Source organism: Lonchura striata, chromosome 5, assembly GCF_050655825.1.
Source record: "Lonchura striata isolate lonStrDom1 chromosome 5, ASM5065582v1, whole genome shotgun sequence".
NCBI classification, from domain to species: Eukaryota; Metazoa; Chordata; class Aves; order Passeriformes; family Estrildidae; genus Lonchura; species Lonchura striata.
This window is the reverse complement of record NC_140707.1, coordinates 57434107-57460774: the sequence shown is the minus strand read 5'-3', so window position 1 is coordinate 57460774 and position 26668 is coordinate 57434107. Positions and strand designations below refer to the sequence as shown.

The 26668-nt window shown below is 39.8% G+C and overlaps 3 protein-coding genes across 4 annotated transcripts in view; 2 read left to right on the top strand and 1 right to left on the bottom strand.

Moving 5' to 3' along the window:
* LOC144246473 (uncharacterized) overlaps positions 1 to 16770 on the top strand; it is a 23793-nt gene extending 7023 nt beyond the window's left edge. The window contains exons 2-4 of one of the 2 annotated variants that reach the window (XM_085582292.1): positions 536 to 712; positions 1477 to 1596; positions 16632 to 16770. In XM_085582292.1, the coding sequence (XP_085438418.1) occupies positions 536 to 712; positions 1477 to 1596; positions 16632 to 16689 (355 nt within the window). In that variant the 3' untranslated portion in view covers positions 16690 to 16770. Of the gene's footprint in view, positions 1 to 532; positions 713 to 1476; positions 1597 to 16631 lie in introns of both variants that reach the window. The other variant, XM_085582291.1, reaches the window with a different exon arrangement.
* Positions 16709 to 26668, bottom strand: part of DGLUCY (D-glutamate cyclase) — a 36272-nt gene continuing 26312 nt past the window's right edge. The window contains 2 exon segments of the mRNA XM_077783986.2: positions 16709 to 17414; positions 18110 to 22964. Of these exon segments, the coding sequence (XP_077640112.2) occupies positions 22821 to 22964 (144 nt within the window). The 3' untranslated portion in view covers positions 16709 to 17414; positions 18110 to 22820.
* Positions 16766 to 26668, top strand: GPR68 (G protein-coupled receptor 68). Its single transcript, XM_031504924.3, has one exon. It carries the CDS (start codon positions 16766 to 16768, stop codon positions 17840 to 17842), a length of 1077 nt encoding a protein of 358 aa, XP_031360784.3. The 3' UTR covers positions 17843 to 26668.

Genomic DNA, 26668 nt, shown 5'->3' with positions numbered 1-26668 from the left:
ATTAATCAGAAGAGGGAGTATTCCCAGTAGTCCTAATAAATTTGAGACCAACCATTCATATTTCTTAATATTACAGAGGGTGTTCAGCCTCTGGCTGTGCTTCTAGGAGACTGTGCCTTGTCTGTTCAGCCAGGTGTGCTGCCTGACCTCTAATGTCCTCCAAGCAGCACGGTGAGCCTGCAAAGAATAGTTCTCTGCTTGTTGCAGCCTTTCATGACCATACCCAAGAACTTCATATTTTCTTTTGCTGCTTCCCTCCTCAGAAACCTTTCTTAACCCTGCAGGTAATTTTAGATCTCTGATCTGCCAGATGCCCTGACAGAGGAAGTGCTCTGCTGTTTGGTAGCCTGTTGTACCTGAAAAGCCCTTTGCCTCTCTTTGGAATGAGGAGTTATTTTTGATACTGTTTCTGATATTAGCCCTGAGTACTCCTGGAGTATTTCCAAGTTTTCTAAATGTTCTTGTGTCTTCTCCTTGTTTTGGATTATTTTTTTTTTTTTTTTTTCTGTGCTTATGTCACTCTGCTTTCCAGCAGGTTGGAAACAAAGAACACATCTTGGAGTTCCCTGCACAAGATTCCTGTTTCCAGACTCACCATGTCTGGCCCCTCAGAGTACTGTTGCAGTGAGCAGAAGGGAGCTCTGGTTGGGTGCTGCTCTGACCATGCAGTGCCACTGGTGTCTCTACAGCTGATGGCAGAGCACTGCATCAGGTGAGTTACACACCAATTTAGAGCCTGAGCTGCAGCTTTTGTTTCCAGCTTCAATGGTATAATTTGTATGTATCTGTGTTTTTTAAAATAGTGTGTTTCAGTTTGAGTGAGACAACTTCAACATATCCCACAGTGCAGCTTTCACTCCTGTGGGAGTAGGAGTGTGAATTAGCAGGAGGTCAGCTTTTTCACTGCTACACCCTCCCTGAATGGCCTTGGGCAAGGCCTTCAGTCTGTTTATGCCTCTGTAGTCTGTCTGGCTGTGTAGACAAGAGAGGAAGGCACCGCCCCACCCCAGCTCTTGTTCTTTCACAGTGAGAGAAGATACTTCCCTGTGCAGAGATCACCTTCTGCTGTGTTTGGATGTAAGGTCTGATCTCCTCGAGCTCTAGAAACAACTTCCCGTGAATGATCCTAATGACAACACTAACACTGTATACTTTTCAATATGCCTGCATGAAGCAACATCTGTGTGTGTTTAGACAAGCTGGAAGCAGCTGGATTTGGCCTCTGCACCAGCTGCTGTGATTACAGTGCAGTTGTGTCAGTGTGTGTGCCCGTGGGGATGGCAGCAAACACCACTCCATGTACTTGGCAATCTCTGTATTCAGTGCCTGCTTTTGGCACTCGTCTCTCTCTCTTATGAATGAGTGGGTGAGGGAGGAGAGGGCTGGGCTGGGCTGACTCCTTCACAGATGAACCATAAAGAGCACAGGAGCTGAAACACAATCTCCTCCTCCTTTCCTGTGCTGTTTCACGGACAGGCTTGCTCACAGCTGCAAGAGGGGGACAAGCTTCACCAGCAGCCTGAGCAGGAATGAGAAGGGAAGTTGCGTGCTCTTCACATTGCAAGCAAAGCCTCTTCGTATAAACTCTACTAACAGGTAAGTTTCATTTTTATCTATTAATTCTTGAAAGCAAGTTAATTTTCCATCACCCCTGGAGATGTGGTAAGACAGTTTTCTAGCTGAGTTGCTAAAGCAAAACAACGAGGTGCTCCAAGGACTCAACCAAAACAATGTGACCAAAAAAAAATCACAACTTCAAAAATTTCTTACTAACAAGAATTCTGAATAAAGGTTTTCCCCAAAAAATTTTCTTGTATTCCAGTTAGGCACAAGGGGAGCTGAATGTTCAAGTTGTATTGATTAAAGGAAATAGTTAAGATAAACTGAGAAACTGTTTGTTGTTTGCAGCAAGTAATCAGGGCAGTAGCCTATAGATAAGTTCCTGGAGTAATTTTCAGAGCACTTACTAGCACTGTGTAAGTTGAATAGATAAAACATATTTTGAAGGACTAGTAAGTGACTTTATTTCCCCTGAGAATACGAGCCAAAAATTACACCTAACATGAAACTGCTAAACCACATACCTTCATGTGTGAGTGCTCTGTGTAAACCTATATAGTTTGTCTTTGTATTTCAAGTGTATGTCATTACTATATTTTCAAAACACCAAGCCACTTTTCTTCCTTCTGTTCAGAATCTGGCTTGGAAAATGTGAAATGTGAGGGCTTGTTTAGAGAAGTGAAATCCATCAGGTGAGAAATTAATATTTTTTTCAATAGGATAAAAAGAACTTTTGTTCATTATTGTAGCTTGTCCTTGTTATGAGAACGTTTTTCCTGTTCTTGTCAGTCTTTGTAAAGAAACAAGAAAAGCAATTCACTGAGTGATGCTTTCTTCTTTTGTGTGTTGCATGGGGAGGAAAGCTGATAAATAGAGAATTTAGAAGAATATAACAGCTTGCCCTGTCTTCTTCTGCTCAAAACACATGCAGATATTTATTAATAAAAATATAAGGAAACTTAACAGTAAAATAAGTACAAATGGCTACATGTAGACTCATAAGATGTGACAGTGTCACTGTGAGCATTATGGGACTTTCTGAGCAGTCTGTTAGTCAGGACCCACTGTGACTTTTTCCACATTAGCACCCTGCATTCACACTGGTCCCAGAAGAGCAGAGTGTCTAACTACTTCTTCTTTCAAGTTTTCTGTAATCAAGAAGCCATTAAAAGATAGTCAATCCTGTGTATTTAACTTCTTCAAGGAAACAAAATTTTCTACTGTCCTCGCCCCTATCCTTTCTGCCTCCCCATCTTACTGCTGCTATGTTGCTGTTCCCCCATATCAGGCTGCTCCTGCACATGCACTTGTAAAGCCTTTCTGTTACATGAGTGAAGAGGCAGAAGAATGTCATTTCCAGTTTATTTAACATGCAGTGCTATATAGCTGTAGGTGAGAGTATAACATGGAAAGTACATCCCCAAAGTTTTAAAAGTCTTTACAGGGTCTAGGAAGAATACTGTAAGAAAATGTTGGGTTTTTATAGGATCAGACAAGTATGTTGTTCTGTGACAGCTGAGGTGAAAATGTCTGCATCACAGCATTGTGATTTGAATATCACAGTTTTAAATGAAGAACGATTTGGTGGTTCCAATATCTCATTAAAAAACTTGTGTCATTTGACCTTCAGTGAGAGGCATTTATTTCACTTTGTAGTTGGTGGACAAAAATTGGCTCCCTTTGTTCTGGATCTGAGGACTGTAAGCAATCTCATAGCAGCAGGAAAAGAGAGAAGTGGGATATGGGGAAAGAGAAGAGAAGGGAGGAAGGTGAGTCTCTGCAGAGCTAGGTGTACACAGGTGTCATTGTACTAGATGTCATTGATTAGAGTGAACCTGAGGCTACTTGTGAGCTCAGACAGACAGGAAGCCTCTTACCTGTCTGAGCACAGTTGCACAGGGCCAGGTGTTCAAAGGTGGGGGCATTAAAGTAAATTTTCCTCCCCTAACCAGCCTTGTGGATGGTGTCACTCAGATTAACCAGCTGATGCTCTTAATGTGAGTTTTCCTGGCATCCCAGTGAACAGTGCATGGAGAAGTATCAGTTTCTTGGCCCAACTTTGTGCCCCTCCCTGAGGTTCCCCTGTTAGGGGAAACCCTCCTGGAGTGGTTCTGTGTAGGAAAAGGAGAAGCACAGGACTTTTTCAGTCTTCAGCTTCTTGTTTATTGTTATCTGAAGTTTAGCACGCTGTCTATACCTGACTCTGTGCACTGGAAAAGCACTGCAAAAATGGCCAACAATCTCTTGTTACAAGGTCTTTTAGGACTAAACTATCCAATTAAGAAATGACACTTAAATTATTTTCCCTTTTAACCCAATAACTGACCCCTCAAAGACCACAATGCACACTTTTCTGTCCAATTATAAGACATAACCCAAACACATGAAGGAACAAGAAGGTGAAGAACAATCTGCCTCCACCCTAAAACCTCCATCTTGTTCCCATCTGCAACACACTAAAAATCCCAAAACCTAAATTGCTCACCACATACGTGCCATACTACTCTCTATAATCTATTTCACACTTTTGTGGACTCTAGTCTATCTTGATATCTTGGAACCTTTCTCCGTGAATCAGAGTCAAAGTTGGTGCTTCTCTGGGGGTCAGGAGCCCTCAGAGCAGAAAGAGAAATATTCCTTCTGCCCTGGGTTCCTACAGAGAAGAAAATTTTTTCCCTTCCAGTTTTTTCCTTATCTGAGGGTGCATTCATGGTGCCCTGGGGCTTCGCTACTGATGGCTATATTGTGTCAGTGTGGTGGTAACTAAAGAAAGTTACACAGCTTGGTAATTATTTGTAAGGGAAGAACTGTGGAAAGAGAACTCCAGACATGGCAGCCTTGTGAGGCTCATTACCTTAAAATTAGTTGTTTGTCTCCTCTAATATATTTGTTTTTCTTATAAAGCTTATTCTGAGTGGTTTTTATTGCTTGTTATGAATTACTGTGTCAGCTGAAGCATTTGCAGAGCTGCTGACCCTGACAGCTGGTGGCAATTTTTTTTTGAAAAGACACAGAACAGCTTTAATGTTTAGAAGAAACTGACCAATAATTTTAACTAAAGGTATTAGTAAGCAACAGCAGCTAAGAAAAACATTGCAGTTTATTCTCTAATGGATACATCGACTGTAACACTTTTTCTCCACTAAAAACACCATTCTGAACTCTGTTAATAGGGTAGGAAAGCTGTAGCTAATTTTTCTGAAAAAGAGAAAAAGAGTAGACAATAGGTTTAAAACTCTGTTAGAGGGAGAGTAAGAATCAAGCTTACCTAAAGTACATCCTCTGTTCCTCTCTGTGGAGTGTAGCAGTCAGAGGCCCTGCAAGGTCTCCCTGGCAGTCACTTGCCTAAGATAAATGCCAAGTCACGGTGACTGGACCAAAGAAGCCCCTCTTCCTCCTTTGGACCCTGTTATCTCTCTGTAAGGCTGTAGGTCATATTCTCCTCAACCCTGGCCACTGGACAATTTCCAACACCCCTGTACCCTATATCAACCCCCATCTTTGCCCAGTTCGACAGAAGAACTGTCACTGCCACCTTCACAGGAGCTGAAATTAAAGGACACCACTGTGGAACCACATACAGACTCCTCCTCTCTCCATCTCCCTGCATCTGCCTAAGGAACTGGCGAGCGCCGAGCAGAAATCACTAAGAGCTGAATTTACCAGAGCTGAAATCCCTCCAGAGGTGCTCGCTAAGCTGCCTGTGGCTGGGAGCTGAGCCGAGGGACCCAGACAGGCTGAGCCCAACAGCCCAGCGCTATCTGGACACCCATGGCAGCAGCAGACGGGTCAGACCGATCCCTGAGACCCAGGCCACTTTAATGGAGCCCTCTTCCCAGAAATTGTTTCTGTGGCAACAAACTTCTTTCTAGATGGGTTGTCTTGGAGTTTGATCTGGGATTGCTTAGGCTCAGATCTGTCACCATGCCAGAATCCAATAGAAGTGCAAAACTGATCTGACCTTCATGTAACAGAGAGGGCACTCTGCTGCTGTTCCTGTTGCTCCACAGGAGCTGTCCTCCTGACATTCTCCACTTAGATACTGCTACAGACAGCTGTTGCTGCTAGCATGAGCCTGGACTTTTGTTTCTGAACATTGTTGCTTTATTCAGCAAGGTTTCAAACTTCCTTTCTCTTGTTGTGTCCTATAGACAAGTAGTAAAGACAAAGCTTTGAAGAGAGGTTGAGTTGCCAACAGAGGAAGGGGAGATAAATAACTAATTAATTACAAAAGCAAATGTAATTGAACTATCAAAGTTCAGTCACTTTAATGACACCTGAATAAAATGCTAAAGTATCAGTAGGGAAGAATGGAAATATTTCAGAGATCTCTTGGTTTGGCTTTCTTTTATCTCAGTATTTTAGTACTATTAGAATGTTTTCATTTTGTATCTGGAAACATTTCATCTTCCTTCTGCCAAGGAAGGAGAGCTTTTACTCTGTGATGGATAATGATTTAGTGTCTACTCATATCTAATTAGAGGGTGTATCTGGTTTATGCTACACGTTTAAGAACTGTTCAGACATAGCTTTTAAAATAGCAATTTTCTTTTAAATTTGCAAGGGCCTTAAACTAAAATCCCTGAGACTATCATGGCAGGACATTATTGTTTGGAATTCGAACTTACATCCAAATTTCAGAGCTGGTTTTACACCTCCACCTCAAAGCAGGACCTGGATTTCTGAACAGCTCTCAATTTGGAATCTCACATCTCCTGTGCCAGCTTTTCCATCTCCTCATGAGCTCATCAGAATTCCCCTGTAACATGCATTTGATTCTCTCCCTTTTCTCTGGTCAGAAGCATGTTTGGAAGGATGAATGGTTTACAGCAAGGTTGTTGCTTTTGCTGTGAATTGCTTCTTTGATACTATTAAAGAAGGGGGGAGTTTGCATTTCTGTGAGGTCATGCCTCTCCAACTATTTTTCTCAGTTTTCATGTTGAACCTCTTTTATCCAGAAATGGAAAATCAGGAAATGGTAACATAAGCAAACCTGCAGATACAGATGCCAGGACTTTGTTTAAAGTGATTAATCCACTGGGAATTAGAGTGTTGGAGTCCTCTACCCTCAAGTGAAAAAAAAAGGACTGACATTTTCAATAGTCATCTAGAGAGCAAGAACAGCAACAAGGGAAAGAGCACAGAATAAAACTTTCTGTAAGGCACACTGTTTATAACAATGAAGGAAGATGTCTTACATGTGAATATTGACTCAGTTCTACAGGAAACTTAGTTAACCTCCAGAAGGGAAACTGAAAAAAAGAGAAGAAATTTAATTAAAGATAGCAATAAGGGATAGTTTAGTAGAGTTATTTTTCTACCAACTAGATGGGAACTATTTGAAGATATGCACAAATACATATGCATAATGCACCCCACACACCACCCCTCCAATTCTGTATCCAAGGAAGAAATACAGAAATAAGAACAAGAGCCAAAAAAAGACTCAATTGGGCCTAAAAGGGAATGAGCATAGCTAAACAGAAGTGTGTGGAAGGGCGGATGGTGTGCTAGACTAGGAAGAATTGGATCGAGAACAGAAGAATTTCTGAAGTGCACAATGGTGAGCAGTGTAAGCTGGAAACACAAACAGTACAAAGCCACAAAAGAATTAATTTTGTATTCTAGTTGGCAACAGAGCACACAGGATTAGGTGCTTCAGTTGAACAGACTCCTATCCCATGATTAATTTATTCTCTATTATGAAGATAAATCCAAACAGAGGAAAAATAATTAAGTCAAAGAAAAATGAGGAGTGGAAGGGAAAAGTCTTCAAATATTTTAAGCAGCTTTTCATTTTACCATGTCTTAAAACTTTTGCAGTACAAAATGAATCATATACTGAATCATATATGCAGAAAATGGCATTTAAAAAAGAGATTACTTTATTGAATGTATTATTATTTGCTGATGCATGAAATAATGAAAATGTTAACATTCTCCTTAAATGGGAGATCTGCTCAATCTCTTTAGACATGCCAGAGTTTCAACCACATTTCAGTTAGATTAGCAAGCAAAATTTTTCTACCAGGCAGTCTTTGCTGGTTGTCAAGTGTTATTAGTCAGGCATTGATTACGGATGTCCCAAGCTTGTCAGCAGCACTGCGCAATATGTCCTCTCCATTGAATTATCAGTAAATGAGGAGAAAAAATTACATAGATGGGTGTTTGGTTGCTTTCCAAATGACTTTTAGTTAATGAGACACTTTTGTTTGGAGGGTATGATGTGCTGGGCCTTAGGTTCAGAATAGCATTACAAAAGATGCAAGCAGAAAGATAATTTGGTCCCTGCTTTGTTCTCTAACTTGTCAGTTTTTGAACAAGTTTTCCCTTGAGTGAAACTGGGGAAGCTTGATGGAAGGGATTGCCCTGTATGTTGCTGGCATTCTGTTCTCTTTCTGTGTGAGCATGTGGGTACAGAGAGCAAGTTGCTTTCAATACACTCATTGGCTGCAGGGCCATGAGAATCTGGCTGAAGGTAGAAGCTGACAGCCAGTTCTTTGCTCAGCCTTGGTATGTGCTGCCCAGGATGGGGTGCACTGCCTAGGACAGGGTGCTAGGAGTGTGCTATGGCCTATGGTGTGTAAATGGATGGCTCATGCTCAGGCAGCAGAGAAATCTGTGGGTGACTTCCATGGCTCCCTTTGGGTAGCCACTCTGTGAAACAGGGGCTATGTGGCAGTTCTGGGGCTACAGGGACACACAGGTAATCTGAGAAAGGCAAAAGTAATTGAAATGCAATAGAGATATTAATTAAACTTGAAGTGACACTGTGCTGTTGTCAGAGCAGGCTGCAGCATCAAAAGAGACAATAATACAGTTTAGGAAAATTAATCAGAAGGATGATTTTCCCCAAGGTTGTAGATGGTAAAATTAATCAGAACTCATTTAACTCAGAAGGGTGAAGTTCCTATATCTCAATCCTAGGCAGTAACAATTGTTCTAGTCGTTGTTCCTTACTAATATTATATGTTGATCATGGCTCTGGTGGCTTCTAATAAGTAAGACCTGTGTAATCTTGGCTTTTCTTGCATTGTTCTGTTCAGTGAGGATCAGTGTATAAGTTTGGAATTATAAACAGTTCTGTTGTCTATGATTATTACTTGCCTGCTGCTTCTTCAACAGAAGACAGAATGGATTTTTGGCTTTTGTGTCAAGGAAGATTGTGGGGGAGAGGCACACTGACTTGGTTGAGGTTTTAGTTCCGGGGAAAGGAAGATTTGGAGTTCTTTTCTCTGAGTAATAGAGTGGTTCAACATGTCTGCAGGAAGTGGTGTGATGTGTTTTCCTCCACCCACTGTTCACTACTCAAGCAAGTCATACACGAAGCTTCAATGTGTGCCCTGTGGGTAGGACCTAGTCATAGTAACTCAGCAGTGAAATACTTGGAGGCTCATGTCGTCCACTTGGTTGATCTTTAACAGCAGGAAGTGGAGGGCATATGAGGGTCATTTTTTAAAGCTTTGAGGCAGCTATAGCATGACTAATTTCAGCTGTGATTCACCTCCCTGATACTACTTGGACTGCATGCCTGAAATTACACATTGCATGAACTTCTTATTACCATAAATAGGGATTTTCCAAAGTTTTTTTTTTCAGCACTTTCTTGTGCTCGACCAGTTGTTCAACCTCACATGAGGTAAAAAGACCCTAATCCTAGATAAAAGATAGTGTGAGATAGAGTGAGTAGTCTGAGGGAACAGGCAGATTTTGCCAAGCTGCTGTCCATGATACTTGAGAAGTCAGGCAGTCAGAAGTCCCAGGTGTCTGGGAAAACAGAAACATTGTGCCCATCTTTTAAAAGGATAAAAGGGCAGACCCTGGGTACTACCCAGCTGTTAGCATCACCTCTGTGCCTGGGGAGGATCACAGAACAGATCCTCCTAGACATTCTGCTAAGGCACATCAGGGACAAGGAGGTGATTTGAGACAGCCAGCAGAGCTTTACCAAGGACAAGTCCTGCCTCGTGAGCCTGTGGCCTTACGTGATGGAGTGAATGCAGCACTGGGTAAGGGAAGGTTCACAGATGTCATTTATCTGGACTTCTATAGAGCCTTTCCCCACAACATCCCTCTCCATAAATTGGAGAGAGATGGATTTGATGGGTGGATTCTTAGGTGCATAAGTAATTGGCGGAACAGCTGCATGCAGAAGGTCATGGTCAATGGCTCAGAGTCCTAAAGGACCTCAGTGACAAGTGGTGTCCCTCAGGGATCCGTACTGGGACCAGTGTTATTTAGCATTTTCATTAATGATATAGAAGAAGGAATTGAGTGCAGCCTCAGGAGATTTGTAGATTTGTAGATGACACCAAAGAGAGAAGTGGCACACCTAAAGGATACGATACCATCCAGAGGGACCTGGACAGATTCAAGAAGTGATTGCATGGGAATCTCATGAGGTTTAACAAGACCAAGTTCAAGGTGCTGCACCTGGGTTGGGGCAATCCCTGGTATCAACAGAGGCTGGGGTATAAACAGGTTGGAGCAGCTCTGCTGGGAGGGACCTGGGGATCCTGGTGGATGAGAGCTGGACAGGAACATTTGGAGCCCAGAGCCAAAAATGTTCTGGGCTGCATCCAAAACAGCATGATCAGCAGGGTGAGGGAGGGGATTCTACCCCTACATTCTGCTCTGTTGAGACCCCACCTGCAGTGCTGCATCCAGCTCTGGGGTCCCAGCACAGGAAGGATTTGGACCTATTGGAATTAGTCCAGAGGAGGGTCTCCAAGATGATCAGAGGGATGGGGCACCTCTCTTGTGAGGAAAGGCTGAGGGAATTGGGATTTTCCAGCCTGGAGAAGAGGGGACTTCACAGTGACCTGATTGCTGCCTTGCAGTACCTGGAGGGAGCCTAAAAGAAAGATGGTGGAAGACATTTTACAAGGGCATGTGGTGATAGGACAAGAGGGAATGGCTTCAAACTCAAAGAGAGTAGGTTTCAATTAGATAGTAGGAAGAAGAAATTCTTTAGTGTGAGGATATTGGGGCACTGAAAGAGGTTTCCCAGAGAAGCTGTGGATGCCCCATCCCTAAGTGTTTAAGGCCAAGCTGGATGGAGCTTTAAGCAACCTGATCTAGTGGATGAAAGCTGTTCCTGCCCATGGTTGGAACTAGATGATTTTTAAGGTCTCTTCCACCCCAAACCATCCTATGATTCTATGATACTGGACTAACTGTGCTACCTGCCTCCCTTGCTCTTCATCTCAAGTTGCCCTTTCTAAGTGCAGGCAAAAACAAAGAAGTCCAAAATCATAAAAACCTGAAATTGAAAGGTATAGAAACAGAACATGGAATTCTCAGAATATCAAAAGATGGAGCAAATGGAACGATTTACTCAAGACTGTAAAAAATTGCATGTCTGTGTTAGGAAAAATTGGGCATTGATGACTAATTAGTCTTTTGTTTATGTGGCTTCTGACAAAAAAGTTGCCGACTTCCTTTTTTGACAATAGGTTTACAAGACGAGTCACCTGATAATGACAAAAGTAATTTGTAATTTACAGAACGTTTTTATAGTTCCCTTCCACATATACAGAGTAATAATTACTGTACTCAGAGGTTCACATAAGAAAAATCCACTTGCAAGTTACAAACACTGAATGGATTTTGCATAGATATAAATTACTTTCATTTAGAAGCTCAATTTGACTCTTTTTCGCAAAACAAAGTGTTATGTCTGTTTTATCCCAATTTGTCATAATTTCTGAAATATTACCAGCAATAATTCACAGATTGCTGTAACTAAATCCCCTGGAGTGCATGTAGTTTTTAAAAATATCTCTTAGCCTTTGTTGATCTATTCTTTATGCCCCCATCCTATTGTTAAAAACAATTTTGTTAGACACTGGTTAACAATTCTAGTTCTAAAGATTGGTATAAAAAACAACAGCAAATATTTCAAAATATTTCAAAAATATCTTGATATAAATATACTTATATACCATATAAATATATGTTATATGCAATCTATATTATAAAAATAAATATATAATTGTGTTTTCCTTCATATGTACTTGTCTTTCTTTTCCTTTATTTAATTTTTTGTTAATAGAAATATCTTTCATTGCCTTTAATGGCTCTTTCTACTTGACACCCTTCTAGAATCAGAATGGTCAGGTTTGGAAGGGGCCTTTAAAGGCCCTCTAGTCCAACTCTCCTGCAATGACCAGAGGCAGCTTCAACTAGACCAGGTTGCTCAATGCCCCATCAAACCTGACCCTGAATGTTTCCAGGGTTAGGACATCCATCACCTCTCTGGGCAACCTGGGCTAGTGTTTTATCACCCTCATCATAAAAATCTTCATCCTTGTATGTAGTCTGACTCTACCCTCTTGTAGTTTAAAACCATTGCCCCTTGTCCTCTTGCTACAAGTCCTGATTAGAAAGTCTGTCCCCATGTTTCTTTTAAGTCTCCTTTAGGTACTGAAAGGCTGCAACAAGGTCTTCCCAGAGTCTTCTCTTCTCCAGGCTGAACTACACCAACTTTCTCATCCTTTCCTCATAGGAGAAGTGCTCCACCCCTCTTGTCATTTCTGTGCTCCAACAGGTCCATCTTTTACATCATAATTCTTCTGATTAAACCCAAATATCATTGTGCTTTCTTCATACTTGGTGCTACACCCAAATTTCTGCTTTTTTTAAATTCGTTTTCCCTTCACACTTACTCTAAGGGTTATTATGCCTTTCCTTCCTATTCTGTTGATCACCGAGTCCCTAGTCTCTTCTGCTGCTCATTGTTTCCCTGCCTTCTTATCTGGCCTTACGTTTCCAGGTTTTGTGAAACAGGATAAAACAATCTGACAAACCTGCAAGTGTTGAAGGAATCTTAGCATGTGAATTTAGGGCTGGTGTTTGTGTAGATCATGACCTGAACCAAATCCTAAAATGAAACCACACAAGGTTTGTGATTCCACGATTTGCAGGACAGTTGAAGTCCTGCAATGAGAGCCAAGTGATTCAGGCCTGTCTGCACTGTCTGACAGGTGCAAAGGCAGATTAAACAGCAAGAGCCCATGCAGGCACACAAGCATGCTACACTCCCTGTTAATGGAATCAGGTGCTTTGTGGACGAGACAAGCTGGGCGCACAATGGTTGCAAATTCCAGCAAGGAAGTTCTTTGGTTCAGTCCCGTTTGTCTCTGCCAAAATAATATGTAGGCCTAGCTGCATACAGATTTCTTATAAGGAAAACTGCAGCAGTGTTCACTGAAATTGAAAAGACCCAATTCAGCTCCATGCTACTATTTGGTCCAAGGTGAAGAGTTTGCTGCTGCCAGTGGCTCTGGCTGCTTCCTGTGCCATTGCCAGTAGGCAGCACTTACAAGTGAGCTGCCCCATGGTTCATAGTGCAGGGCAAGTCGTGTTTGTTAACAGCTAAGGCACACAGGAGTTGGGAAAGAACTGTTGTTGAACTCTCCAGTGAGTAATAAAGTTGGTTTCTTTCAACCATGAAAAAGTGAGGCATTCTGAAACTCTGGGATCCTTGGCTTTGTTTTTAATCCAGGAACAAGATAATTATTTGGAGCTCATGTAGATGAAGAAAGTCTTCTAATTTATTGCCAAGACTTGGGCTTTGATGGGTATTATTTAAAAGATGTGGGCATATAGGAGAGAGAAATATTGCCTGGAAATGACTGCAGGCTTGTGATACTGAAGGTATCATAAACAATGATTAAAAAAAAAAGTCACACAGCTGCACTATATCCTTATTAAAGCTGTCCGAAAGAAATGCCTGTGTGTTCCTGTTCGTAACTGTTTGCAGCTTTATGATTGTCTAAATCCCAGATGTTTTTCATAGAGCAACTTTTTAAATTTTTCTCTTCCTTCTATACAGAAGTGGCCAATAAGTAATGGGGGAGTTATTTGACTTTTCTCTTATATACCCTGCATCACCTTTCCTTAATTTTATACTTTTTCAGATGGCTTGTAAAGTATTGTGTCACATGTTCTTAATAACAGAATGGGCTCTTCCACACCCATTGGTTTAAAGCTGCTGGGGCAGTCCTTTGACACCAGATTAGTTGGAAAAATCCTACAGTTTCACTCCCTGGCTGGTGTAGAGCTATATTTAGTGTGCCTGGTGCTGGGGAAAAGTTGAACCGCCTCTGTATTTCCATTTGGCTGCTGAGTCTGTCCTTAGCCAGGCATGAGTGGTCAAAGGGTACAAAGGCAGCCCAGAGCCCACACACTGAGGAGGCCAAAATAAGGGAAGGATTTCCTGGCTCATTGTTGCCACTGGCCAGAACAGCAGTATAAGACAGCTATTGCACAAGAATCTGGATCTTTCTTTTTCATCTCCATCTTTGAAACTGGGGAGGGATTGTTAGCACAAGGCAAAGAGATTTGTTACAGCCAACCTTCTCTTCCTTCCCCTTTGAACACCCCAATCCAGCATTTCCTCCAAGAGCAGAAAACGTTGCTGTAATCAGAAGTGTATATTATATTACCATAATATTGTATCAGTAAGACTTTTGCTGCCTCCTTCACATTCTGTATTCTGGCAAGACTTTTAAACTAAGCAGAAATTATTTTACTTATTACAAAGAATTATATTCTCTGTATGAAAACATAATTTGATGAAAACATTTAGAATTCTTAGAGGAAAAGAAACTTTGAAAAAACACTACAGCTGTAAAGTGCATCTGCTTTTCTTCATACTGTGATCTATAATGACTCACTGGGTAACACTGAATGAAACTCAGTGATAGACATATAAAGACAGTTCTGAATTTTCAACGCTGTCAACAGCTTTTGAATTACTATTTGGCCTAATTGACAGGAGCTGGACACTGGCTGGGCACTGTGCTGGTAGATGATAGGTCTCAGATTTTAGGTATTTTAGAGAATAACTAAGGTGTGCCAATCATCCTGTTCAGGCAAACCCTTACATGTAAAAGACACCAAATGATTATATAGAAATGCTATGAAATACAAACTCAGGCCTGGAGCTCTGGATTGAAAAGGTGGGTTGGGGTAAGAAGGTTATCAAACCTGCCTCAGCAAATATTCTGTGCAGTGCCCTTGTCTGCAGATGGAAGAGATATGTGGTGGTTATGAAGCCTTGGAGAAACTGCATAGTGTTACAGGGGAGCTAATGGCCCCTAGGTACCAGTGGTTGGGGAAATTTGTACGTAACTTTAGTGATTGACTTCTGCTGTACATGTCAGCACTGCTAACTTTGTTGTATTTAGGGGAGGGTTATGGCAATTTCCTAGAGCAAACTTCAAACTGAACCACAGGTACCTGTGACTGGGTCCCTTTTGCAGCATTTCTCCTCCTGAGCTTGATAAATGAGCTTTAACTATTGTGACAGCCACAGTGGAGAGTGTGAGTCTTAAACCACAAAGAAGCTGCTGAGACTGTGAGGTGGAGGAGAGCAGAGGCTCGACTTGAGCAGCCTTTCACACAAATTGTGTTGGACAGTTGAGCTAAAAGTTTTGAGGGAGATGAACTTACCTTGGCCTGTTGTTTCATGACTGAGAGTTTCTGAACTCCCAAGGATATTTCCACCAAAACCAGAGCTGGTATTCCGTCTGTTGGAAAGCAAAAGTAAAAGTAAAGGGACGAAAACCATGTCCCAATTCTTATTTGTAAGTGTTTGCTGTGAATTCAGTGGAACTATGCTGGTTGAAGCTAAAAAATTAAATTCTTTGCAGGTTTGATCACTTATTTCAGCCAGGCAAGTGATAAAGCACTTAAAGCAAGTGATTTTTTTTTTTTTCAGTTTCTACAGGAGTAAAGCCTAACTATTCCCATTAAAAAAAAAAGTATTAAAAAAATAATTTGACAGTTACATTCTCAAAAGTTAATTCTACTCTAGTGTGGTCATGATTTTGTAAGTTTTGCCTTGAAAGAAAATTATGTTCCTAGATGGGACAGAAGATGATGACAAAAATGCAAATTAATATAGCAAAAAGGAAAAAACAGCAAGGCCTTTTTTTTTGGATTGTGCTTCTTTTGAATCCATAGTATATGAAGCTGTGAAAAGAGTACACAAGAGTACCATTGTTACCTTAGAATGGTATACCAAACATCCCTGAATTTTCTGAGCAGAGATTGAAAGAAATACAGTCTTGCTGTTCTGTTACCACCAGGTAAAACATGCATTTCCTTCAGACTAGGCAGTTTGCCCTGCTGCTCTCCAGTGCTGAGCATCTGTGCCCATGTGAATATACTATGAGGTGATAAAATGCTGGATGGGGTATTTCACTGTTTAGTTGAGAGTTTCATCACTGTGAGCTGGGCCCAGGCTTGACCTAGAACTGAGTGCTGATCCACTGTCAGCAGTGTTTCTGTGTATTAAATAGTTATAGTATAGTTCAGTACAGTATAGCATAGCATAGCATAGCAAAGGCTTCTATGGGTTTGTGTTTGGATTATACCAGATTCTTCAGGTGAAAACAATTACATTCAAATTCAGTGAAGATGAAGGGGAAATATACAAATGTAAAAGTTGTAAATGTGTGGGGTTTGGAGTTGATGGTGAATATTTAATATTCTGTAGAACTGAAACCATGGAGATGTGCTGTGCCAGAGTTTCACCATGTCCTTCCAACACTGGTAGAGAGCTTGCTTTCAGGATTTTTACAAGTAACTGTAAGAGACACTTTGTTTTTTTATCCCACTGAACTGAACTGCATATTACATGGTATCTTGTATGTGAAGGGAAATTTAAGAAATGGAAATAATTAATCAATAGTTTTGTGCACTATACAGCCTCTGAGGAAGTCTGTGTGGACTGCTGGTTTACCAGAGACACCTTTTCCATCATAGTCAAATCTGATGAATGCTTTTCTGCCCCATCTGTAGACCAGAGATGATATTTCTTCACATTTTAGGTACCTCCAAAGCTAAGACAACAAATATTTGTAACTTGCTTTGTGATTCTGAATCACATAATTTTCTGGCACTTTTCTATTATGTACTAGGAGTTATGTGCATCTTGATTTCCCAGACAGGCTTTATCTTTATCAAAGACTTAGGGCTAAGAAAAGGCAACTTTTTGAAAAGTGTAATATATATTTAACAATTTTATCCCTTCTAAAGATTTCCTTGTGTTTTATCTTCAGGTTATTAACATCCTGCAGCAAGTCATCACTTCAGCCTAAGGGTTTGTGGAAGAAATAAACTCTACATGAAAACTGAATGTAATTAAGTCTTATATTCAGGACCCTGATGAGTGATACACAGGGAGAAGTAGAAGATGGTGAATTTCACAGAGAATGCTACTGAGAAATGCAATATTAATCATGATATCCACGAGACATTATCCCCCGTGGTGTACATATTTGTGTTTGTATTAGGCTTGCCAGCTAACTGCCTGTCACTGTACTATGGGTATTTACAGATCAAGGCTAAAAATGAATTAGGTGTCTACCTTTGCAACTTGACTATAGCAGACCTGCTGTACATATTTTCTTTGCCTTTTTGGCTTCAGTATGCTTTACAGCATGACAACTGGACCCACGATGAGCTGCTGTGCAAAGTCTGTGGCATCATCTTGTATGAGAATATCTACATCAGCGTGGGCTTCCTGTGCTGCATCTCCATCGACCGCTACCTGGCCGTGGTGCACCCCTTTCGGTTCCAGCGCTTTCGGACCATGAAGGCTGCTGCCATCGTCAGCATCATTATCTGGGCCAAAGAAATTATGACATGCTGCTTTGTCTTCACACACGGGGAGATCAGTATGGATGCTGAGAGCCACTTGGTGTGCTTTGAGCATTACCCCATCAAGAAATGGGAGCACAATGTCAATTACTACCGCTTCTCTGCTGGCTTCCTTTTCCCCTTCTTTCTGCTGGCCTTCTCCTACTGTGGGATTTTACGAGTTGTCCACAAGAGTCCTGGCACTCAAAAGAAGAAGAAAATCCAAATTAAAAGACTGGTATCAAGCACTGTTTTCATATTTTTAGTCTGCTTCGGACCATACCACATCCTACTTGTAGTTCGTAGCTTGTTGGAGAACAACTGCTCATTTGCTGAGAAAATATTTAATGTTTACCATATTTCTCTCCTGTTAACTACTTTTAATTGTGTTGCTGACCCAGTATTGTACTGTTTTTCCAGTGAAAGCACTTACCAGAACTTTGTCAAGATGAGAGACTCTTGTCTAACATGTTTAAGCCATCTGAGTACTGAGACGAAGGAATCCTATCCACTAAACACTACTGAAACTCCCGACAGAAAACAGCAGGAACAACAAGCAGGGTTATTACAAATACCACTTGATGGTTCTGGAATGAAGGACTGCTTCACAACTAATGTAGGCAGCCTATAGCATTAATCAAAAGGACCTTAATCCTACACCTGCAGCTATGGCGTGTTTGTGTATCTGTCTGAACTATTCATGTATTACAACAGTGTGACCTTCCAAAGGCTTATGAGCAATGCTGTATAGTGAAGCTGTTTCTAGAGGTGCTTGGAGCCTGGCAGCCTGGCAACAGTGAGGAAAGTCAGTTCAGTTATAATCATGTTATCTGTTGTGCTACCACTTAAAACCTGTTTGGCTTGATGACTGCACGGACTGAAATAAGCCAGTACTCACAGTGTGTAGTTCTGGTGAACTCATCTTTAGCTGCTTTCTGTTTGCCCCTGTAGCATCTAGAGAAAGTAATTCTCTACAAGCTGTCATCATCTGTTGAAAAGGTCAGAGACAAAAAAATTACATATCTCCATATATACTTTTAAAACGAAAAAGCCCAACAAAACACTTGTGCAACATCTCTGTAAATCTGAAAAAACTTCTCCTTCTGCAAGTTTCAAAGCCTGCAGAGACCATGCCAGAACCAGATTCCTAAAACAATCAGTCTGATAGTGCAAGACATTATGGGAGAACATTCACAAGGAACTCAGCACCTGCTGAGACCTTCAGGCTTTTATTTCACTGTTGAGTCTCAGACTGTTAAACCTCATTGTAAGGCTCCTAGAGACTTCTGGAAGTATGAGACTCTGGGCTCCAGTGGGTGTCAACAACTTGGTTTGTTGACTTGGAAGAGAGCAAGAGGTTGGTAGTACATGAGGCACTTTGATTCCATGTGCTTCTCTGAGTCAGTGTGTTCAAGAATATTTATTTACATCTAAATTCTACTGCACCTTGCTAAGGTTTTGCTTGTGTCCTTTGCAATTTGTGTATCTTGTGCAGCATAGACCATGCAGGCAATTAAATAACACTGCATTTGTCAGGGAAACTGTTGAATGAATTCTGTTTAAACCATGTTTTTGTCCACAGATAAGATAGTTTAGGGTTTGGTCATTGTTCAGTAAATACAGTATCAGAAATATGATGTATGAATGATCTGTGTCCTGCTTTAGACAGAAACAAAATATAGAAGTAAGTGAAGAATAATGGCTTTTAAAGACCTGGGAGTTGTGCTCCACAGTATTGTATCTACCATCACCTCCTCTCTAGGTTTCCTTGGATTTTTTTGTTACACTAATGAATTCTATGTGATTCTTCTTCACAATCTGCTCATCACACCTCCTTTTACCTGCAGCTGTTACACCATGAATATTGCCTTGTCCTTTCAATTCTCTGGTTTCAGACCTTCCTTGCAACACCTCTCTCTCTGCAACCTGGAGCTGATAACTTCCAGCAGTATTGTCAGTTTTGTTTCCTTGGTTTGCTTTTGAGTCAAAAGATTGTCTAGACAGATGGTCTACTCCTGCTATCTGGATATGTCATTGTAACACAGCCTTGCTTGTCATCAGATTCCAAAAGCAATATATTCTAACAGTTTTCTGGAAACCACCTTGAGAGTGCAATATTGGATATAATTAGAGTATGTGTTTGGATATAATTAGAGGATGTGTTTAATAAAGAATATTTTTATAACTTCCTTTTTATATTTTTTCACACCATGTTTGAAATAATGATCTTTAGCTTTGGTGCACAGTTTCTATTTGTGAGACTACGGATCCTCTCCTCCCTCCACTTGCAGAAAGGATTCATGTCCCCAGCCTCAAGAGTGGATTAGGTTTGCTTAGGTTAACATTTGGTTTGTTTAATTATTTTACATTTCTTTATACTTTGACCACTCAGCTGAATTAATTACCTTACATCTGCATTTTTTTCTCCTGACTATTAGCACTGTTTAACTTTATTTTCTCCTCATCTTTCCTCTCATCTGCTGTGTATTCCAAGGGGATGTAAGGCAGGGACTCCCTCCTGACTGCTGGAGTGCTGAGCTTGTACATTGTTAAGCACCAAATCCTTGGACCCCCACGACCTGTCAGGCTGCAAAACATGTGGTTTGTTCTAGGATTAAGTATTTGTTGTTGTGTTTATGTGTTGCTGCTTTACAGTTCCCCATGCTGTTTAAATTAGACAGCTGGAATGCAGAGCTTGCTGTACTACATGGAATTGTCATCAGAGGGATTAAGGCTCATTTGAGATGGAACTTTGATGTGGCCAGCTTTGGTTAGCTGCTGCAGTTTAAAATCAGATGGAAACTTGTGCAACACAGTGCAGCTTTCTGCTACAGTTCTCAGCACTAAACCTGCTAACCCGGAACAGAAAGGAAGGATTTTTATTTCTTTTCCCCTTTTTCTTCTTGAGGACAATATTTTATCAATTCTTTCTGTACTGTAACTGTTTGGCTTAGGCTGCAGAACCAACACAGCAGGTTAGAGCAGGAAGGTAACTCCCACTCAGAGCTTTTCCTTCCATCTCAGTCAAAACACATTCACTCAAGGGCCCTGCTAAGGCTGCTAGAGACATGCTACACATGCTATTGAAGTAAATGCCGTGCTTGGGACTGCACAAAAGAAGGCATTTTAAAAGCACATACTAGAGAAAAAAGAGAAATAAATTATTAAATTTTGTAATTTTTAATTAAAACTGATTGTTAAGACTTGTATTTTGGGGTTAAAAAAGAGCAAAAGCTTACTAAATGAAATTTTTTGACAAAAGTTAGTGCTTGGAAATAAACATTGCACCTGTTAGTGTAACATGTCAGTGGCACAGAGAGAATAGAATCAGCTGCTTCTTTTAAAATTATGCCAATTTCATTTTGTGAGTTCTGTGCAGCAGTGAATATATGCCATTCTGTGGGGTTACTGGCTTTGGCAAAAATTTCAAGTATTCATATGAAATATTTTACTTAATACTTACAGTTTAGAGAATTTGGAGACATCTAAAGGAGATATTTCTAACTGTGAAACTTCCAAGATACTTTTCTAGAAAATCCTTTGAGAAAGTTTTAGATAAAACGAATCTAAAAAAAAAAAGACTCATCTATCTAGAAAAGAAACACTGGGATCTTTGGTGAACCTGAATGTCTAGCAGAAGTCTGGCATTAAGATTTTTTTCTGTCATGTGTTCAACTGTTTTATGTCTTTAAAGGCTCTGTATCCTCAGGGACTTCAGGAGATTAATGTTCAAAATATGCTGGTGTTTATGATATGAAATTATATTTCTCATTCCAAAAAAGTTGTATTGCACTGAAGAAGGAAAATGAAACTCACCTACCAGGAAGGAAAAGAGATATAAAGTGTTGCTCACTGCTGAAAGTCCAACTAAATGCAACTTCCATTTTATGACAGGTAAAGGACCAGTGCTCTAGGGGTGGTGTCAAATGTCCCCTCCTCTCTCTGCTGGGTGGGCTGATGACGATTTCTCTCTCGGTGTTCCTAGGTCAGGGTGACCCCAAGAAAAATCGAAAAGTCTTTGCTTCCCTAGCCCAAATGCAGCCAAAGAAGGAGCCTGGAATGCTTCCAATTGTGCTTTTTCAAGGTTGTTTATTTCTTCTTATCTAAAATATTTTCTCTCTGACCTGCCGAGCTCTAGCTAGCAAGGAGGCCATGGCATTCTGGCCTGAGCCTTGGGTGGCTCCCACCTTATATACTCAAAACTACATGTCTATGTTTACAAATTCTTCACCAATTCCCATCACCTGTCTTAGACCATGAATCTCTACTTTAAATCAATATAAAAGTGCCACCATCACACCAAGACATGGAGGACAAGGTAAAGAAGAAGAAGGCTAGGACACACCCAAATTCCTCCATCTTGTACCCCCTTGAACCCCATTCTAAAAATCCCCAAATTCTACTTTCCCACCCTGTGTTAGTTCAAATATCACACCACTAAAACCCTTGTGACTTGTAATTCCTCATCCAGAGTTGGCAGTTTTCCACGGGCTAAAACCAAAGCCACAGATGTTTTTCACTTCTTGCCAGGGTCTCTGAGACCCCTGCTAGGGTCTCGAGACAGCCAGGGCAGCCAGAGGGATGTCCTGGACTCTGACAGGCTGACAGCCGGCAGAACTGTAGTCCTGACACTCACCTGGAGTTAAGGTAAAATTACAGCTTTAAATGACAAAAGCTGGGCACAGTTCACAACCATTTCTCATGTATTGCTTCAGTGTTAGTAATCCTATGGGATAGAATTCAATGTTCCTTCACTTGGTCTTGTCAGGAGCTGAATTTCTACAACAGGAATTAATGTAAAAGTTTGTTTACATAATGTTATTTCATACTGCATACAAATGCTTATTCATTTCTAATAATACTTTAATTTCTAATAATTAATTTTAATAATTATTTTTGTATTCAATTAATTTCTTGTAACAACAGGATACTCTGAAATGTCTACAACTTTTCTCTATTACCCATAAAGTGGCAAAATATGTAAGTGGCAAACTACTAACATGACAGGGGGTAGTGGCACAGCCAACCTTTTACACAGAAGATCTGCAATGCTGCCCTTATTTTCATTAGCTCAGTTAAAATTTTCTCTTTATCTTCTCACACCTCCACAAACTATCCCCCACCACAAGAACACAGTGTAAGAGGGGGGCTAGAGGAAGTGTGCAATGGGGTTCTCAGTACAGTAACTGCAGTTTTGTTTTGAATCTTCCCTCTCTATTGTAGCTGTTTTCCTCACCACAAGTATTTTTAAATCCAAGTTGCTATGCAAGTTACTTCCTGTTACAGTTATGAGGTTAGTAAAATAAGAACAGCAGTGCAATAATATCTCCTTGTAATTTCATGCTTTCTTTGTAAAAGCCAGATCACCTCTTATTATATAATATCAATTAATATTAATTTTCCATTATAAAATTACAGAAAAGAAAGACCAAGTGGATGATATCCTCTTCTTGTTTCACAGAGATGTTGTAAGGGTAACAATGCAAGGCTGTGTGGGTTGAAGACACCAGAGATGAGAAGTCATCTTTTTCTGATCTTTTACACCTTGAGAGAGTCTCAAAAACATGGGATATGGGAGCCACTCTTCATGTAGAAATCCTTAGTGGCAGTCACTGCTGTGCAACCTGCAGCAGCTTTTCAATCATAAGTGAATGGGTGCTGTAGAAGGGCAGCCCATCCACTTCCATCTCTAGACTGGCAGTTTTGCCACTGCGGACCCCGAGCTGCACAAGTGTTTTTAGAAGCTTTTCCTCCTTGAAAAACAAAGAAACAGAGTTTAGTTAAAATTCTGAATCAGATAAGGGCAGTTATCAAGATCTGTGTTTTAATTCTGGGAGAGACCAACCATATCCTTCATATTTATTTTGCCATCAACTTGCAAGTACTATCTTGTCCCAAGAACATGGTTAGCATCTGGAGCTCAGGGAGTGTCAGTTGCTTCATAATTTTGATTGCTATTTAACGACTGAATATTATTTTTCTCCACACTGCCTCAAACAGAACATTACTGTCAATTCAGAAACATCATTTTTTGCTTGGTTTTGAGTTCCTATATTGCACAAATCAGAATCAGAGGAACCTCCACCCAAAGTATCTCAAAAATCCATCTGTGGTTTCTGCAGCCAGGCAGCCGGCTGCAGCTGTGTTTTATAGAAAAAGACAGAAGAGAAGGAGGGTGCAGCAGGAAAAAAGGTTACAGAGAACACCTGGATGGGCTGCACACTCACTTTCCTTTCCTGCAGCTTCTCCGATCTCTCTGTGCCTTTGGCCCTCTCTTCGCTTTTCATCATTGATTTTATGAGAATTTTGGTTGCTTAGGGAAGGAGTGGGGAGAAAACAACCTCAGAAATTGTGCTTTCTTGGCATGCTCTAAACTAGCATATGCTTTGTTTAGAACTGGAATTATTTTCTTGCTTAACTAATATAAGCAGATAACGAAGTGTGTTCCAAGTTGAGACGTAAACGTACACAGAGGGAACAAAATCATCTTTTTGTGAGCTGTTGGCCAGTTAGCATTGTGAGATGAAAAGAAGGGATAAAATGAGCTTTGAAAAAAACACAGGGAACAGTGAAATTTGAAGATCTGGTTTCAAGTGAATGTATATCTGGCATAAACTGCTCTGTTTTTCATTTGCCATGAAATATACACAGTAAAACTTCAAATTTTTAGCATTTACTATAGTGAGAATTTATTCCTTGAATTCTGTTAATAAAAGTCTAAGAAAACTGAAAACCTGGTGACTTTTTAGCTTCTCCTATGCCAACCCTGCAATAGGTTATATAAGACCTTGAAACACTCACCTATTTATCTTTTCCTCTCTTTCTTTACTAGGAATGCCCTTTCTGGTCTTTGTGCCATTTACATTTCCATGGAAATTACTACTGCAACAATCCTACCAGTGTCCTTGACAAAGAGCTCTATAAGCTCTAACACTTTTAACACTGGTATTTGACATTACCACACAATAAAGTAGCAGAAGTTCTTTATCTCCTGGACACACATGAATGATGAAAAAAAAAAAGTTAAAATATGTAATTTTCTCTTATCAAATGTTAGCATTTTTTCTAGGAACACTCCTAGAAAACAAACCACAAAGAATACAGTAGCTGTGGATCTGAATTGAGACACAATATGGTTGTATTTTACCTAATGATAAAATGGCCAAAATATAATAATTTCTGAATGAAGCAAAGGATGCCCTGCGTGATCAATTCAGTTTAATTTTATAACCTACTCTCTGAATGTACTTTTTAAAGATCTGTCTATTATTTCCTCGTAAATCATCCGAATTCTTAGCTGCAATAAAATTAAATGAGGCTCTGGTTTTCTACTAAAGGAAAAAGATGCATAGTTAAATGGTGTCAGTAGTGACATTATTTAAGGAAATCATCTGGATACACTAGTAGTATAAAATTTGCTAATTTATAATTAATAAAATTATAAATATACATTAGTTTATATCATATGAATGATCATATACATAAATGCAAATATATACAACTGATCTTTCTGCACAACAGAGGTTTCTCTTAGCACTGAGTGTATCTAAATGCAAAAGGACAAAGGAGATCTCTCCTGTCACAAAAGAGATACCTAAATTGGATACAGAAAATGTAATGTCTAATATGAAGTTTGTGCTACATATTTACATATTAGAGCTCTCTGATCTGCTTATGTGAGGTAAAAGAGTTTGCTTGCTTAATACTATATAACTACTATGCCTGATAAACCATGTTTCCATTTGTAATAAGCAAATACAATGTGTAGCATGCTTCTTTAGCTGTACAGTGCTGCAACTTGACCAAAGCTTTCTCTTTAGTAAATAATTATGTTGGGAGTGGGGTAACTGGAATATCTCGTTAGTTTGTCCTTTATTCAAGGGGAAAACTTCCTTATGAATGACAAAGCTAATGCATACTAAAAATAAAATATGTCACACCTTTATATATTTATAATATATTTCATATTCTTATAGGTCATTATTAAAAAATACTATTCAGCTAATATGTTGCCATTAATAAAGAGTTCAGTAAAAGAACAAATCCTTGATACATTAACCTGCCTGTGAGATGCAATGAAATGCAGAGTTGACTGTAGGATGTTAAGCATTAGCTACATCTGGATATGTATGAATGAATTCATTTCATTACAGCCACTTTGGTATTAAAGTAGTACGAACACCTGAAAAACCAAGCTAATACCATAATCAAATTATTAGGTAAGCAAAGGTAAAGGTAAGCAATGATTGTTTAGGTCCAGTTGTTTCCTGTTCCTGCAGTTCTCAGCATGGAACAAATGCTTTGCAGCATCTCTCGCTAAGATGTGTGGAAAGGCTCATCCATGAACTCAGAGCAGTCTCAGTTTGCTGTTCAGTGGGAAAGGAGAGCTCTGCAGTTCTGGGGTTTGGCAGTGCAGTCCTGACACTGCTCGAACCAGCTGAAGAGAAATAATGTTGTGTTTCAGGGGAAGTCTTCACTTAGCAATTATGACCTACAGCATTCATTGAAGTGCCATTTTTTGAAGAAAAATAAAACACATTATAAAAAAGCTGTCTGGTGCTAAGGGACTCCTTCAAATGTCCTCTTTTCAATTACAATCACCAATATAAACACTGAGATGCATCTGCGTGGTGTTGCTCTTTATCTCACTAGGGTAATTATTGTAGCATTAAATGAAGCTGAATTTTGCAGAAAGTAGCCATATAAACATAAATGGTCTGATTTTTTTTATACTAATGGAGTATGTGAATACTAATGTATTCGATCTTCTGCATTGTTCATTGTTATGTGATTTATAATTAAAAATACCATATTTTCTTGTCAGACATTTTGTCATTTTCTCTCCTCCACAAAACTGTTTCCATTTATTTTATCTCAACAGATTTCAGTATTGCACTTTCAGTAGCCCATTATTGGATCATTAATATTCCCAGCTGTATAGCTTAGTAAAACAAAAACAAGAAGATTTTCCTGTACACAATATAACATTTAATTACAGTATCTCATTACCAGGAATTTTGATCACAGTCATTTTAGGATGCATTAATTTAAAGGTCAAAAACCAGTAGATGCAACTGGAAAAACATTGAAAACTAAAAAAATAATTAATCTGTTTTATAAAAAAGACTCTGCTGAAAAGGGCCATATAAGCTTTGTTAAGCTATATGGCTATGCCAAGTGTTGGGATCAGTTTCAGTTTTATGACATTTAGATGAAAAACTAAGATAGCAAGAATTTGAAAAAAAATTAGTGAGATCTACTATAAAATACTTAAAGGTGCTTTGTTGGAATTTCATGCAGAATGTCCCATCATCTCAGGAGAAAAACTTCTTTGTTTTGGGCAGTAGCTATGGTAGATGGATTGCATTTTGCTTAGCATTCTTGGATGTCACACACTTAAAGGGTTTGTCCAAATCTCTCCTAATAAAGCTGAACCTTGAAATCTTGAAGCTCCTAA

Coding starts and splice junctions, on each gene's coding strand:
- GPR68 (XM_031504924.3), top strand. CDS start 16,766: ATGGTGAATTTCACAGAGAATGCTACTGAGAAATGCAATATTAATCAT.